Source organism: Chiroxiphia lanceolata, chromosome 1 (genome assembly GCF_009829145.1).
Source record: "Chiroxiphia lanceolata isolate bChiLan1 chromosome 1, bChiLan1.pri, whole genome shotgun sequence".
Classification (NCBI taxonomy): domain Eukaryota; kingdom Metazoa; phylum Chordata; class Aves; order Passeriformes; family Pipridae; genus Chiroxiphia; species Chiroxiphia lanceolata.
This window is the reverse complement of record NC_045637.1, coordinates 76,488,449-76,503,081: the sequence shown is the minus strand read 5'-3', so window position 1 is coordinate 76,503,081 and position 14,633 is coordinate 76,488,449. Positions and strand designations below refer to the sequence as shown.

Genomic DNA, 14,633 nt, shown 5'->3' with positions numbered 1-14,633 from the left:
CAAAGGAAGGGACTGGTAGGCTCTGTGACTCCAGCACAACCCATGGCAGTGGCCACCATGTCAGCACCAGAGGAGGGATTCAAGTAGCCAAGTAGAGGAGCCCCCAGCTGCACACACAGAGGGGTGAAAAGCACCTGGACTGAGGAAGTGAGAATGCCAACAGACAGTGGTGTGGGAAAGATCTTGATGTGAGCAACGAAACAAGCTGCTTATTGGCCTGCGATGGGCAGGACTTCTGGGACACAACACCCGCTGAACAGCCCTGGATGACTCCCCAGCCCCTTAGTGGTCACCAGCCAGCTGATTCCCAAACAGCAGTTTGACGCCTTGAGGTATCCTCTGCTGAAGTGTTGCAGCCCTGTGGAGAAAGCGCAAGGAATGCCAGTCCACTCTGCAAGCGCACACTGCAGGGCAGTACAAGGAGTTTTAAGCTTTTACCTGATGATAAAAGGTTATCCCAAGTGATAGGCAGGCAAGCAGTAGGATCAAATAACCCAAGACAAACAAAAAACCAACTCTTCTGGGCTTGTTTACTGTCTAAGCAAAAGGCCAGCCCACCTCTCACCAAGCTGCATCCATGTCGCTCGTCATTCCCATCTCCATACAGGGTCTGACTGCTGCACCCAACACAGATTTTATGTCTGTCTTCAGAGCATGGCCCTCCCCAAAAGTGTACCCAATTTTGTGTGCAAGCCACACAGAGCTGTGTATTTTTCACACTGATTAATAATCACACATAATTTATGGTTAATAATCACAAATAATTCACATCTCCCGATAGCACATCAGATCACAAAGCTTCTGCTTTCTCAGGAGGTGTGTGCAGGGGTTATTTCTGCAGTGATACTTGTTTGCTTGGGAGTTTTACTTATGTCTTGCCCTCCTTCCAAGACAGACTAGAAGCAGAAAGCAAGCCCACATTAAGCAAAGTATCAAAGCCATCACTCTGAACGCAAATGACAGAAACTGGTCTTGCATCTCTTTCCCCGGCCTCTCAGTGTTGAACCTGATGGAAGTCAAAATTTCAGCTTTATTCTGCAGAACTCATGCAATTTGTATCGAAGCAGCTGGACTGTTTAAACCCTGCCCTCTCTTCATCATTTAAAGGGCAACACTTTCAAACTGGCATATTTTAATTAGCTCAAGCACACAGGAGTCCTCTGCCTTTTTGTGAGAGTGCACTACAGGCACATCTTGCCTAAAATCTTAACCAAAAATGCATGTTGAGAGGTAAAACTGAGTGCATTAGGAGAACTTACATTTCAGTTACTATCACTCAGTGGAATACCAAAGTCATAGCTAATATAAACATTTCACAAAAACGTGATTTAAGAACGCAGAATGTTCTGTGTGGAAGCTCTCTGCTTGTAAAAACATATTATTATCATCATCATCATTATTATTATTGCTAATGCACAGTCTTGTTACAGACATCCGGATGCAAGAGAAGTTTCAAGCACTCTAGACATGGGTTGCAGGGACCAAGAGACCACAGCTCCCTGATACCTCTGCCTTTGCACAAATTGCCTAAAAACTGGACAGTTACATTGCAAGGTCTACATAAAATACTAATCATGCATCCCTGTAGAATATGGTTAAGTCTAACCCTGCATATCGAGCTCTTCTTGAGGGGCTGGCACTTGGAAGAGGCACAACTTACTTTAACTTGTAAGAAAATTAAATACAGAGTACTGAATAGTGTCTATCATGGAACCTGGCAGTAATAATTTCTAAAGTTCTACATTTATATGAAATCCCCTATTTTTAAGGCCTCAGCCTTTGGCAAGCACATCACAGATGAAATTCATGCGCAGGAAATAACACGAAATGAAATCAGAACTGAAGGACAGTAAACATATCCCCAGGTTGCTCCCAGACAAACACAACAGGGCACACACATGGTGCGGTGCTGTGCTCAGAGCAAAACAGGTAGGGCTTCTCTTTGTCATACAGGCAGACCCGAACTAAGTATTTTAAGTTTGCAGAAAGACTGATTTTGCACAAACTCAGCAATTAAGACCTTGCTAACATTTCAAGGGAGGTGATTCTACCCCTCTACTTTACCCTCCCAAGCCCCTACCTGGAGTACTACAACCAGCTCTGGGGCCCCCACCATAAGAAGGATATGGACCTAATGGTGCAAGGTCTACAAAGGAGGCTGTGAAAATTATTAGGGGGCTGAAGTACCTCTCCTATGAAGACAGGCTAAGAGACCTGAGGTCATTCAGCCTGGGGAAGAGAAGGCTCCTAGGAGACCTTATAGCACATTCCAGTACCTAAAGGGGCCTACAAGAAAGGTGGAGAGGGACTTTTTACAAGGGGGAATGGTTTTAGACTGAAAGAGGGCAGGTTTAGATTAGATATTGGGAAGAAATTCTTTACTGCGAGGGTGGTGAGATACTGCAACAGGCTGCCCAGAGAAGCTGTGGATGCCCTAGCCCTGAAAGTGTTCAAGGCCAGGTTGGATGGGACTTTGAGCAACTTTGTCTAGTATAAGATGGCCGTGTCCATGGCAGGGGCATTGGAACTGGATGATCTGTAAGATCCTTTCCAACCTAAACCATTCTATAATTCTATGATTTACCTGGTGGCAGCTCACCTGAGGGCAGTGACAAGCACTTTGCCTTGATGCTTCTTTGCTGCACAGATGCAGCAGACTTCAGGACAGTCAAAGCCTCATGCACACTGTATCATATCAAGGCACTAGTCTGATGCTAAGGTACACATTTCCCACTTTCATAGCATCATTTACCCAATGTGTTGACCCTGCCCTGGAAACACAAATGCTAAATGCTCAAAATATGTAGAAAACCTCAGCAACATATTATGGACAAGGAATCTGAGATGGGGTCTTGCTGAAGATCACATGCAGACCTAGTGAAGGGACTAGAGACTGAGCATACACAGCCACATCATCCCATATTTTTAGCACTCCACCTTCACACAATATGGCTCAAATAAGACAACATGAGTCTTCTACTTAGTCTACAGCTTTCTCCTCAGAGAAATGTTTGTTGAAAGAAAAGTACGGGCAGCACAAGTTGCCTTGCTTGCCACATCCCTCTGCACAGACACATAGTGTTAGCGGCATCTGTTCCTACCGGTAACACAGGAACAGCAGCTAGAGACATCTCCTCTCTGTCAGGAGCTTCCAGCACCTCCCCACAGGATACAGAGAAATCCCAAGCACTGGAGTCTGGATTTTGAGGATGCCAAAAATGTACAGTATTACTCTTCAGCAGTGAAAAAATGGGAAGAAGATAAAAGCACAGAACAAAGCTAAAAAGAAACTAAAAGCTTCTGACTTAAACATTTCTCAGAAAATTAATGAAGTAGCCTGCAGAAGTTTTGAAGTATTTCAAAAAGTATGCCTTCACTGGAGCCCTCTCAAGAAGTGGGCTTTTTTCCTTTTTGTCCTCACTTATGCTGGGGCACAACTTTTACATGCTTTTCTGTTATCAGGCAACAGATAGTCCAACCATGAGTCACAGTGTTCATGGAAAAACCCCAGACTTTCCATCAAACCAAATTCAGTTATATACAAATTAAACTCTCTCTAGCACCTCAGAATCGGTACAAGATCCCTAGAGACAAACTTCCCTCTTAAAACTGTCAGTGACTGCCTTTATGTTGCTGTGCCTGAAGTACACAAGTCCTGAACATTTTCTGTCATGAAATGCTGATATTTTCACTAAAAAAATACCTATTTCTCTGTCTTTTTGGAAGGTACAACAGTAATGTGTCTGATCCACAGCACTGCAACCACGCACTGAGGAACTGGTGTTTTCTATGTTGGGAATCCCAGCAACCAACCACATGGGCAAAGTTCCCTGTTACTGCTACATGCTGCCACCATGCCAGCTGTATCACCCAGGAGTGCAGAAAGGATGCTGTGTGTTCACTGTGCCTTCCCAAACTCCCTCAAAGCAGAAAACAGATCCTGAAGTAATTCAGGGTCAGATGTCAGACAGCAACTCAGATTAGTTTTGACTTTAAAGAGTATTATAACTCCTTTAGAAGTCAGATTGCCTGAATAAAAATGCCATTACAATACAACCTATGTGGTCCAATGGTAATTTAAAAAAAAAAATAATTTTACAGCCTAAAACAAGAGAAGATTAAGAAGATCCTTAAGGTAAACTTTATGCCATTCTAATCACACCCAAATTAGTTATGCAAGTGTAATGAAAGCAGCGTAATTATACAACCTTTTGACTCCTGAGCAATGGTTATTTCCTGTGTTTTCAAAACAACTAAATTATAACCATACTCATCACCCCTAGGACAGTCTGGCATCGTGACTCTGATGGTTCAGGCTGTGCAGGGTCAGGAGGTGCAGCAGAGGTATTTCTGAACTCTCAAACTCATTCGCCTGGGTAATCATGCAAGGCCAATCATTTTCAGACATTAAGCTCAAGAAAAATTGCATACACTGTTGAAAAACCCTTTAATGCTTGTTGTCTTATCCTTGGTAGACAGGATGAGAGGATTCAACCTGGAAGCTGTACCTAAGAAACAAAGTGGAGAGAAAATCTTAATGCTGAATGGGAAACGAACTCCATCTAGGCAGGCAATATGTTCCAAACAGCTAAACAAAATGAAAAACAAACTTACATCCAAAAATGGCAAAAAATCCCAGAATTGTACAAAAATTAATTTTTTTCCCCAGAATTCCAAATCCATATACAGATACTTATCCATAAAAGCACTTAGATTTAAATGCTGGCTAACAATTTCATACTGCTTTTGCCCTTCAAACACAATTCTAACACCCTTCACCCGGTAGTGTTGCAAAATGGCATCTTTTCCTCTTACTGTATGGACTCTCCTTCAGTTTCTAATTAAATTATTTGCCCACTAGTAAAGAAATTAAATTCTTAAAGGAGCAAACTTCAGTGATTACAAAGAAGTGTTCTGAGCTTGCCATTTCTTCCTCTTTCACACATTTTGCCTCCTTGTCTCATCACTTGCAGAAACTGGAGTGGTCCAGAGGACAGAAGTGGGAATAATGGTACTTGCACATATTAGCAATGGAGCAGTCAGCAGCATGCTAGCTTAAAATCAGTTACTAAATACCACAGAAATCTGGTTCTTTCTCCAGTGCAGAAAATGAAAGTATAAGCTGAATACAATCTGTACAGCTCCTCCAAAAAGAAAACAAATTGGTTTAGTATGAAAGGCAGTGCAAAATGAGAGCTGGATCAATAACCATCAAAGCAGAAATATATCACATGCCACATAATGTACAGCCGAAAAGCAAGCTGGCAGGGCACAGTATCTTCAACCTAAAAGACCACTTTCCAGTGACATAAGAGATTATAGAACTGAAGAATCATTTCAGTTGGAAAAGACCTTTGAGTCCAGCTGTTAACCCAGCATTGCCAAGTCCACCACTAAACTGTATTCCCAAGTGCCATATCTACACATCTTTTAAATACCTCCAGGGATGGTGACTACATCAATTCCCTGTGCAGCCTGTTCCAATGTCTGAACATCCTTTCAGTGAAGAACTTTTCCTAATATCCAATCTAAACCTCTCCTGGTGCGACTTGAAGCTTTTGTCCTACTGCTTGTTACTTGAGATAAGAGACTGACCCCCATCTGCCTATGGCCTCCTCTCAGGTAGTTGTAGAGAGCAATAAGGTCTCCTCTGAGCCTTATCTCCAGGCTAAACAATCCCAGCTCCCTCAGTCGCTCCTCATGGGACTTGTGCTCCAGACCCTTCACCAGCTCTGTTGCCCTTCTCTGCACATGTTCCAGCACCTCAATGTCTTTCTTGTAGTGAGGGGCCCAAAACTGAACACAGGATTCGAGGTGTGGCCTCACCAGTGCTGAGGGGGATGATCACTGCCCTGGTCCTGCTGGCCACACTATTGCTGATACAAGCCAGGATGCCATTGGCCTTCTTGGCCACTGCTGGCTCATGTTCTGCCATGCCTGACGCCAAGGACTACCTGCAGCTGGCAGGTAGGTCAGGAGGGGCATGTGTCCATCTTCCTGCGAGTCCTCCTAAATCATGTCCACACTTATGATCTCCTTTTTTCTAAAAGTTCACTTTCTGATAGGAATACAAGCCAGTCTGCAACTCTGTCTTGCACACAGTAAGGAAAAAAAATAAATTTAACCCCCCAACCAAACAGCCAAACCCCCGATGTGAAACCGATGTGAAACTGGCATGTCAGCGCCCAGGTCAGATCTCTACGCAGGTCAGCGCCAATTCTGCACTCAGGATACTCCAGTTCCCCAAGGAAACCCACACCCATCTCGCACACCCAGCACTTCCCCCCGCAGACCCGCGGCCAGTCTCTGCCCAGACGGTGCCCGCAGCCCCCGGCCCCGACACGGCGGGGCGGGGGAGCACAGCCGAGGCGGTCCCGCCGCGAAGAACCTTTGGAGCAGCTTTCCGGGTATCGCCACTTCGGGAAAACGGCCCCGACAGAGTCAAGTGGAAAAATAAAATTGAAAAAAAGAAACAACAAATAAAGGCAAACTCTCGCCGCGACCCCCCGGGACCCCCCTCCAGCCCCCCGCAGCGCCTCACCCGCTCCGCCGCGCTCCGCCTGCGCCTCCCCCGGGCACCGAACCCCGGCTACGAACCAACGCCGGCGCCGCCCGGGGCGGGGATCCCGCGGGGCCGCCCCGCTCCCCGCCCGGCCCGGCCCGGGTCCTGCTGCCGCCCGCGGTCCCAGCCGTGCTCGGGAAGCGGGGGCTCCCGCGGGCCCCGTGGTGGGCGCGGACCCCTTTTCGAGGAAGAGCGATAACCCTTGTCACTCATCTCTCGGCCTGCCTTCCAGCTTAAGAAACGAGCGGAGTTCTCCATTTCCTCAGCAGCCTCTGCCACTCCTCCATCAGTTAGGTATAGTCTGTGCTCAGGTGTCACACTACAGTGTGTCACATTTTATAGCAGCATAGAATCAAAGAATGATTTGGGTTGGAAGGGACCTTTAAGATCATCTAGTTCCAACCTTCCCAGGCCATGGGAAGGGACACTTTCCACTACACTAGGTTGCTGAAAGCCCCATCCAGCCTGGCCTTGAACACTTTCAGGAATGGGAATGCCTGGAACACTTCCAGGGATTCCAGTTCCCTTAATGGAGACCAACGTCATCAGCATCTGTCTGAAATCTAGCCATGAAATGCAAACACAATGAATTCAAAATTTTTGATTGGTTTTGTTTTTTTCCTTCTCATTAAATGTTGATTTCCTCAATAATTCACTCATTAACAAGTTGACATGCATTCATCCAAAAAGAAATTCCCCTTTGCCCGGTACATTTCCTTATAACAGTCTTTCAGTTATCATTTCTCCCAACTGTATGCAGAAAATTTGCATATACTGCTGTACTTTCTTTTCTGGTTACACATTAAAGAACAGTTTTCTTCCATATCACTAGGGACATTGCAGGAAAAACAGAGAGGAATTGTAATGGTCCAAACAAAGACTTAAATCTTTTACAGAGTTACAAGCAATTTGCTCCAATACAGAGCTAAGACAAACTTACATGGTCTTTTGTTATTGGGTTCTGTTTGGGTTTGTTGGGGTATTTTTCCGTAAAATATCACAAGATATTAAAATAGTTGAAGATCAAAAATCAAGACTTTTCATGAAACAGTGAAGAGATTTGTACTGCCTGGCAGGAATATCAGGTTGTTTCTCCCTCCATCTCAGTTAATTGGGTAAGGAACAAAATAGGCAAAAGCTGCTAAATATCTGTGTGCCAAGAGCTCATTTAGATGCGCTTACAGAAAGCCATGAACACATTTATCCGAGTAAAAGAAAATCTAGGCTTAAAGACCAGCTAAAAATAGCAAAAGTAAATAGTTGACTTCAGAGGCCCAAAGCTGTCAGTTGTGTAGCACTGTGTGTGCTGCTCCATCAAAAAATCCATTTGGAAAAAAAATTTTTCCTAAGTGCCACCTCTGTGCTTCTCTGCAGCATCAGATACTTGGTGCTTTCCATTTCGACACGCAGTTTGTGGTTTAACATAGCTGTGTCTCAGCACCTGCAGCTAAGAGAGATGCTGTCAGGATACAGCTCACATGGCATCCATCTGCAAAGACTCCAAGGTACCTGGGATTTATTTCTGAGATATATCTTGTCTGCAGCTATCATATACTTCAGCTTCCCTTTCCTTTTTCTTGCCTTGGCCAGGCCAGTCTTGGTGCCACTGGATGGTTTAGCATTCCTCTTTCTGCCCTCTCTTAACCTGTTAAGATCTTAGGATTCAATGGGTGATTTCTTTGTGCAGACAGGCCTGAAAGGTAATGTTTATCTGGCTGCTGACTCATCAGAGAAGAGAGATGAAATGCATAGTACAAACACAGCAGCTCAATCCCTGTATCAGTGAGTCATTCCCACTTCACAACTCTCTGTTCTCTCCTCTGTGCATTTATTCAGCACTTCAGTGGAGAATGGCCTATGCCCCTCTGCCCCTCTGTGTGGGAATAAGCCCTGGGACAAAACAATCAATCGGAGATCACTTATTTGAAATCTCTTGGGATAATTTTCTAAGACTGTCCATTGTGCCCTTTCTTCCTCCTTAAGCTCTCTCTGGACCTCTTCTCTAAGTCACTATGAAGAACTATCTACTACCTTTTTCCATTTGCAGGCTTCTCAAGGAGAATGCTATCTCTCCTCCTTGTAAGTCAGCGAGATGGGACAGCCTCTACCTGCCTCCCTCCTTGGCCTCAGATGCAGACACCACTGTGAGACTGAGTCAGGTAACACACAGACCTCCTGCACTCTATGTTGGACCGGTCTGTGTATGCCATTCTTGTTAGCTGAAAATGAGCTAGGATAATCCTAGAGAGAGCAAGCAGGCCAGAGCCAGGATCAATGGCAGAAATGGAAGTAGCAGCTAACTGGAAGGCAGTTTCTTTTACAGCCTGTGAAGAATTGGAAACATGCTGTTACAAGAGTTCAGAAAGCTTCAGAAAGTGACAATTTCTCCAAAATATCCCACAGAATCATAGAATGTTGAGGGCTGGAAGGGACCTTAAAGATCATCTAGTCCCAAACCCTCCTACCATGCTCAGAGATACTTCCCACTAGACCAGGTTACCCAAGGCCTTATCCAATGTGGCTTTGAACACTGCCAGGGTTGGGGCATCCACAACCTCCCTGGGCAGCCTGTTCCAGTGTCTCACCCCCCTCACAGTAAAGAATTTCTCCCTAATGTCTAACGTACATTTTCCCTCTTTCAGTTTGTACCCACTACTCCTTATCCTTTCGCTAGTTCCTGAGGAAGAGTCCCTCTCCGGCTTCCCCTTAGGCCCCCTTTAGATACTGGAAGGTTGCTATGAGGTCTCCATGCAATCTTCTCCAGGCTAAACAGCCCCAACTTTGTCAGCCTGTCTTTGTAGGGAAGGTGCTCCAGTCCTCTTACCAACTGCATGGCCCTCCTCTGGACTTCCTCCAACAGAACAATGTAGGGAGCTAGAGGAGGCCTTGCACAGAGCATGCATTCAATAGGTTTCTGCAGAAATAACGCATTCTCTGCTTTGCCTCTGAGTAGGCAGCAGTTCCATGGGGACAAAGGGAGAGCTCCAGAGTGCTCAGACTGGAAGCAGCCTAAGTTTAATTCTCTTCCTCTAGACTTCCTGGTCATGGGATTTGGCACATGTTTGTGATACTCAAATAAGCTTCTACTGCTTAGGGATATTTATGATATTTTCTTCCTTTAGGGGAACATTATGAACTTTCATATAACACGAACCTCCAGGTTTTTCTGCAGGTCATGGCATTTCTAAGCTGCAGCCATGACTGGGACTACCTCCCTCTGCTTGTACCCACATGAGACAGCATAGCAATTACAGCAGAAGCTTATACTGAAAGCCATGCTAAATAAATGTGAGGACAACTTAACCATGTCTGTTTAAACCCACAAATCAGCAGCCAAAGCAACTGCCATGTTCTTGTTCCTGTCTGCAGGTGAGAAGCAGGATTATAACCATGGCCCAAAGAATGTAAACAGTTCAAAAGGAGTGCTGAGACAAAGGCAACAGCATCCAACCCAGTAAAAGTAGGAAACCTGAGTACAGAACTAGTGAGAGCTTCCTCCTCTCAGTTTTTCAAATCCATTTTTAACAGTCAAGAACCATTTCCTTGTTTGTTGTAATTTATTATTACTACCAAGGTCAGGTAGCCCAACACATAGGTAAAAGTAGTACCCATGCAGCTGTGATCAGCAGCACAGAGTTTTTCTCTAGCTGACCACCAGGTTGTTGAAAAGCTAAAATTTAGAGCACAGCTGTATGAACTTACCGACACTTCTCTTTGAGTGGTTAATTCTGCTTTGCTTTTCTTGCTCAGGGAACTGGTCTTTGTTCTTACTTGCCTTTCTGTCATGTTGCCTCTGCATCTCCTCTCCAGAGTATCCCCCCAGCTGGATTTCTCTCCCCTGACTTCTGCTGCAGTTAGAAAATGGGTCTCTACAGACTCAGCCTGTCTTCACAGATCAACAAGCCGTGAAAGGATCTGGCTTCCTGTTTCATTTCCGTTAAAGTTTTCAAAGTCACACAGGCTGTCTGTGTATGCTTCTCCATATCCAAGCCACAAGAAAAAAAAAAATTGAGCAAAACTCAGCTATTTCTAAAGGTCACATTGCTACCCCCCTCCGCATCTTCCAAGTTGTTTGCGGGATGGAGATTGCAGGCCGATTTTCGAACTGTGATGTACCATTCATACATGTTTTCTGTCTTAGTGGTAGTCCACAGAGAGTCACAGCCTCTTCTTTTCAACTCCAGTGTCACATTTGAGATAGCTAAGCTTTTAACATTACTATCGTGCAATCAATGTGCTTTCTGTAGGAACAGTCTGACCGTGAAGTGCAAACAGGTGGTCCACACAAGCATCCATTCCATATTAAGATATAGACTGTGCTATGTAAAAGCAAAGTTTACACAGATACAGTTAAATCACTTTCATGGATGCAGGATTTTTAATAGAAATAAGCAAAGGGTCCTTCGAGACATTCTTTCCTTTTCCTTCCTCATTGTTTTAAATTAAATGAGACAACTGGTTTCTCTACAGTATCAGACTATTAATTGTCTCTTAATTACACTGTTGGAAGATACATCCCAATACCCTAGCTTACAAGTTCACTAGTATCCCACTCTGAAAATATCCACAAGTTCTTGTTTCAGAGGCAGAAGCAGCCATTTGCCCTGCCAGATTCCTCTTCTGTTGACTGTTGCTCCATGTTACACACGGATTTTAAAAAAAACCAGTACAATTACTGATTGACATTTTCCCTCTCACTAGAATGTTGGTTTCCCTTTCTACATCTTTTATTACAGTATTTTTGTTAAATTAGTTTTAAAATGCTATTTTTCCATTTTCACCCTTGGATCAGGAGCATTTGTTAAAAAAAAAAATTTGGAAAGGTGGGGTTGGGGAGATAACTGTTACCTATGTTATATTATTCCTTCTGTTTGTTGGCACCTCAGGAACTGAAGGTGAAATCTGCTCTCTCTGCTCCAATCCAAGCCTTGGGCCCCATGACTGCAAGCCTGCAGACACTTCTTATTTCACCATTGACTATGGAGGAAGGAGGAGAGGAACAATAAAGAATATTCTGCCTTTGAATGCTCTCATGCTTTTCAGGCTCTATGCCAGAGAGCATCCAAAGGCAGCAAGTGAACACTTAAAAACAGTGTTTATATGTTTATATATAAACATGCACACATTTATATGTATATAGGTATATATATATGGGCTTTTTTTGTCTCTTTGTGTTCAGTTTCCATTCACAGAACAAGATAGTTCTGAAGGGGGAAAACCTGTGGGCTGGCTACAGGACCAGTGCATAAGGGGAGATTTGGAAAGAAAATTAGTAAGACAGAAGAAAGAAACACAGGACATGCCCTCTTTTGCCTTCCTCGCTCAGCACTGGTTTTTGTTGTTTTGTTTGTTGTGTTTAAAAAAAAAAAACAGCAAAAAAGCAAATTGTTTAGTTTATACAGTGAAAATTAACTTTCTTTTCTGCATTCAATTCCCTTTGATCACCCTAATTCCTCTATTGTTCTTCTTATTAGATTTTTTTGGTCTGGTAGCTTGGTTTGCCCTGGTGAGAAACAGTTCTGGACATTTAGTACTGCCTGCTCTTCCTCTTTTCTTGCAGTTTCCACATGCTTAAACCCATATATCATATTTCCCAACCAAGCATAGCTGATTCACCTGGATAACTCTTTAGTATCTCTTCAGGTTTTATCCAAGCAGGAAAAGCATGGATTACCTCCCTTTCCTGCTGTGCTGGGGCATGAGTATTTGCCCAAAATCTGCATTTCTTCCATAGCTTTAGGGCATAGTGAAAATGCTGGCACATCTGAAGACTCTTTGTGGCAGGGATCTAGGAACTTGGAAGAGTTTTGGAAAGTGATGCTGTCTTTGCTCCAACAGGATTAGGTGACAGGCAAAAAAAGGCTCCAAAAGGGAGAAGAGGACAAATCAGGGCCTTCTGCACACCTTCCTTGCCGGAAAGCCTCAGCTGAGCTTTGGAACTGGACTAAGTTACAAAAAATACAGGATAAATTCCCCACATAAACCATGTACCTTTTTTTTTTTAAATTAGAAACAGCTAAGAGGTCTATGCAAGATCATGGGGAGATGAAAAAGACAAACCTAAAATGGAGATGATGAGTTTAGCATGCTGGAGGCAGTGACCACCTGGGCTGACGGAGTCCACAAACTAAGGATAGCCGTGTTTTACTAAGTAGTTAGTGTTTGCATGCCTGCCTATTTGCACTGTTATCACATTCACAAGCTGACAAGGAAATTTCCTTTGTCCACCCCCACACTTCTGCGGTGGGTGTTATCAGATGGCCTCTCCTACCCGTGGCATTCCCTTGTGGTTCTGTGAGATGTAGCAAATGAGGTCTGCACTTGACTTCATCACAGCTCAATATGCTTGTTTCCATGCTCACCAATGATAGGAGAGGTCTTGGTCTTCAGCGGCAGTTGGGAAACCCAAATGTGACGTGGCACAACATCATCCAGCTATCTGAAAGCTGTAAGCACAAGATGGCCACCTGAGTTTGTCCTGGAGTTGCAGGCAGTTTTATTTCCATTATTGAGCTCTACAGCCAACTTCTTACTTTCTCATGCTTTCTCCCTTTCTATCAGAAGCAGACTAAGGTTACAAACATCCCCAACCTCCAAAATGCATGCAGTCACATTTTGTTCTGCTCTAACAAGTTGTCCTGCCGTCTCATCTGTTACCTGGAAGAAAAATCACCCTTTTAGGAACAATTATCCTTATCGCTGACAACTTTCTGCTGCAGCTGGACAGGTGGGGCCAGGAGAGTTGCTGTCCTATGCAGGTGCCCCAGGGGTACCTTTTTCTGATTATTTCTTCTCTTCTGAAGACTAGTAAGGAGAACAGTATCAGTACAATCTACTTTCTGGATTTTGGAAGAATGAAGTACATTGTTAGTGCAGAATTGTGTCCTAGTGCCTGGGTTTGGGCACAGGGGATCAACTTCCTTGGGAAGAGGAATGCCTGTTACAAAAATCTGTGATGGACTTTTTGACAATTCTTTTTAAATCAGATACTTCATACTTGGAATAAGAGTCCATACTATTTCTTTAGAAATCAATATGCAGAGGCTCAGAGTTCAGCTGTTTCTCCTTTGTGCTGAAAGATGTTAGTGCCAGAAGAAACAAGACACAGCCTATTTGCAGGCATTTGCCTTTTGTGTGTGTGTGTGTGTGTGTCAAGTGTCAGTCCCTGGCTTTGCAACAGTGACTAAATATTTATGTTTCACTGCCAAAACTGCAAGCAGCAAACCAAAGCTAGCATTTTAAGACCTAGGTGCTATGAGTGACTCACTGAGAATAAGATGTGATGATGAGAGCACCTCCTTCCCTGGACTTCTCTTCTGAAGTAGGAGGAGCAAGCTGCTTTCTGCCACCTCCACTAAGAACCGCAGCAGCGATCAGCAATGGCTTGTTTTGTACTGAAACAGCAAAACAGGGTCACTAAGGGGAAGAAAGAAGCTCATTCTTTTCGGAGAAAAGAGTCACTTGAACCCAAAACATGGAATGCCATCAGTGAAAAGACCAAATTTTCTTAAGAGGGAGACTTAGTAACAAGCAGGAAAATGAAATACATATAAAATCCAAGGCTACTAAAGGAAAGCAATAGCCTGTACACTGAAGAACAAAAGTGCTGATGGAAAAGTCATGGAGAGACAAGGGCTTGAGCATGCACATGCCTCCTTTCATAATGCAGCTTATTGATCTAGATGTCCTTTAGATTAACAGAAACAGCCACAGATGTTCCTTTCTGAAAGACACTTTGTGTGGCTGATGGCTTATGCTGAATTGCAGAGATAAGCATCCTGATTCTATTTGCCATTTTCTTTCTCACATCTCCTTACAGAATCACCATCGATGCTTACAGCTGAAATTAATATATGTGCTTCTTCATTTAGCAGGTATAAACAACTTGGTGCAAAGCTAATATACGCTATACTTCACTGTATATTTCACAACACAGAAGGAAGGATGACATCGCTATCTTTTAATTAGGATACGGGAGAAGAATTCAGAGCATGGACATCTATTTTTTGCAGTTGCCAAAACTTTATGCTATCTTCAACAAATCCTTTTACCACCTGTTAAAAAGGGGGGA

At 43.8% G+C, this 14,633-nt stretch overlaps 1 protein-coding gene across 5 annotated transcripts in view; it reads right to left on the bottom strand.

Annotated features, from left to right (window-relative positions):
• The window catches only part of OTULINL (OTU deubiquitinase with linear linkage specificity like), a 28,775-nt gene extending 14,928 nt beyond the window's left edge, over window positions 1-13,847 (bottom strand). The window contains exon 1 of one of the 5 annotated variants that reach the window (XM_032711543.1): window positions 13,830-13,847. Coding sequence is in view for 2 of the 5 variants with exons in the window: in XM_032711508.1 (XP_032567399.1) it covers window positions 10,265-10,361 (97 nt within the window). In the remaining 3 variants the exon portion in view is untranslated. Of the gene's footprint in view, window positions 1-6,266; window positions 6,343-6,541; window positions 6,606-8,593; window positions 8,619-10,264; window positions 10,362-13,829 lie in introns of those variants that run through there. The other 4 variants (XM_032711508.1, XM_032711517.1, XM_032711525.1 and 1 more) reach the window with 4 other exon arrangements.
• Between the last annotated feature and the right edge of the window lie 786 nt (window positions 13,848-14,633).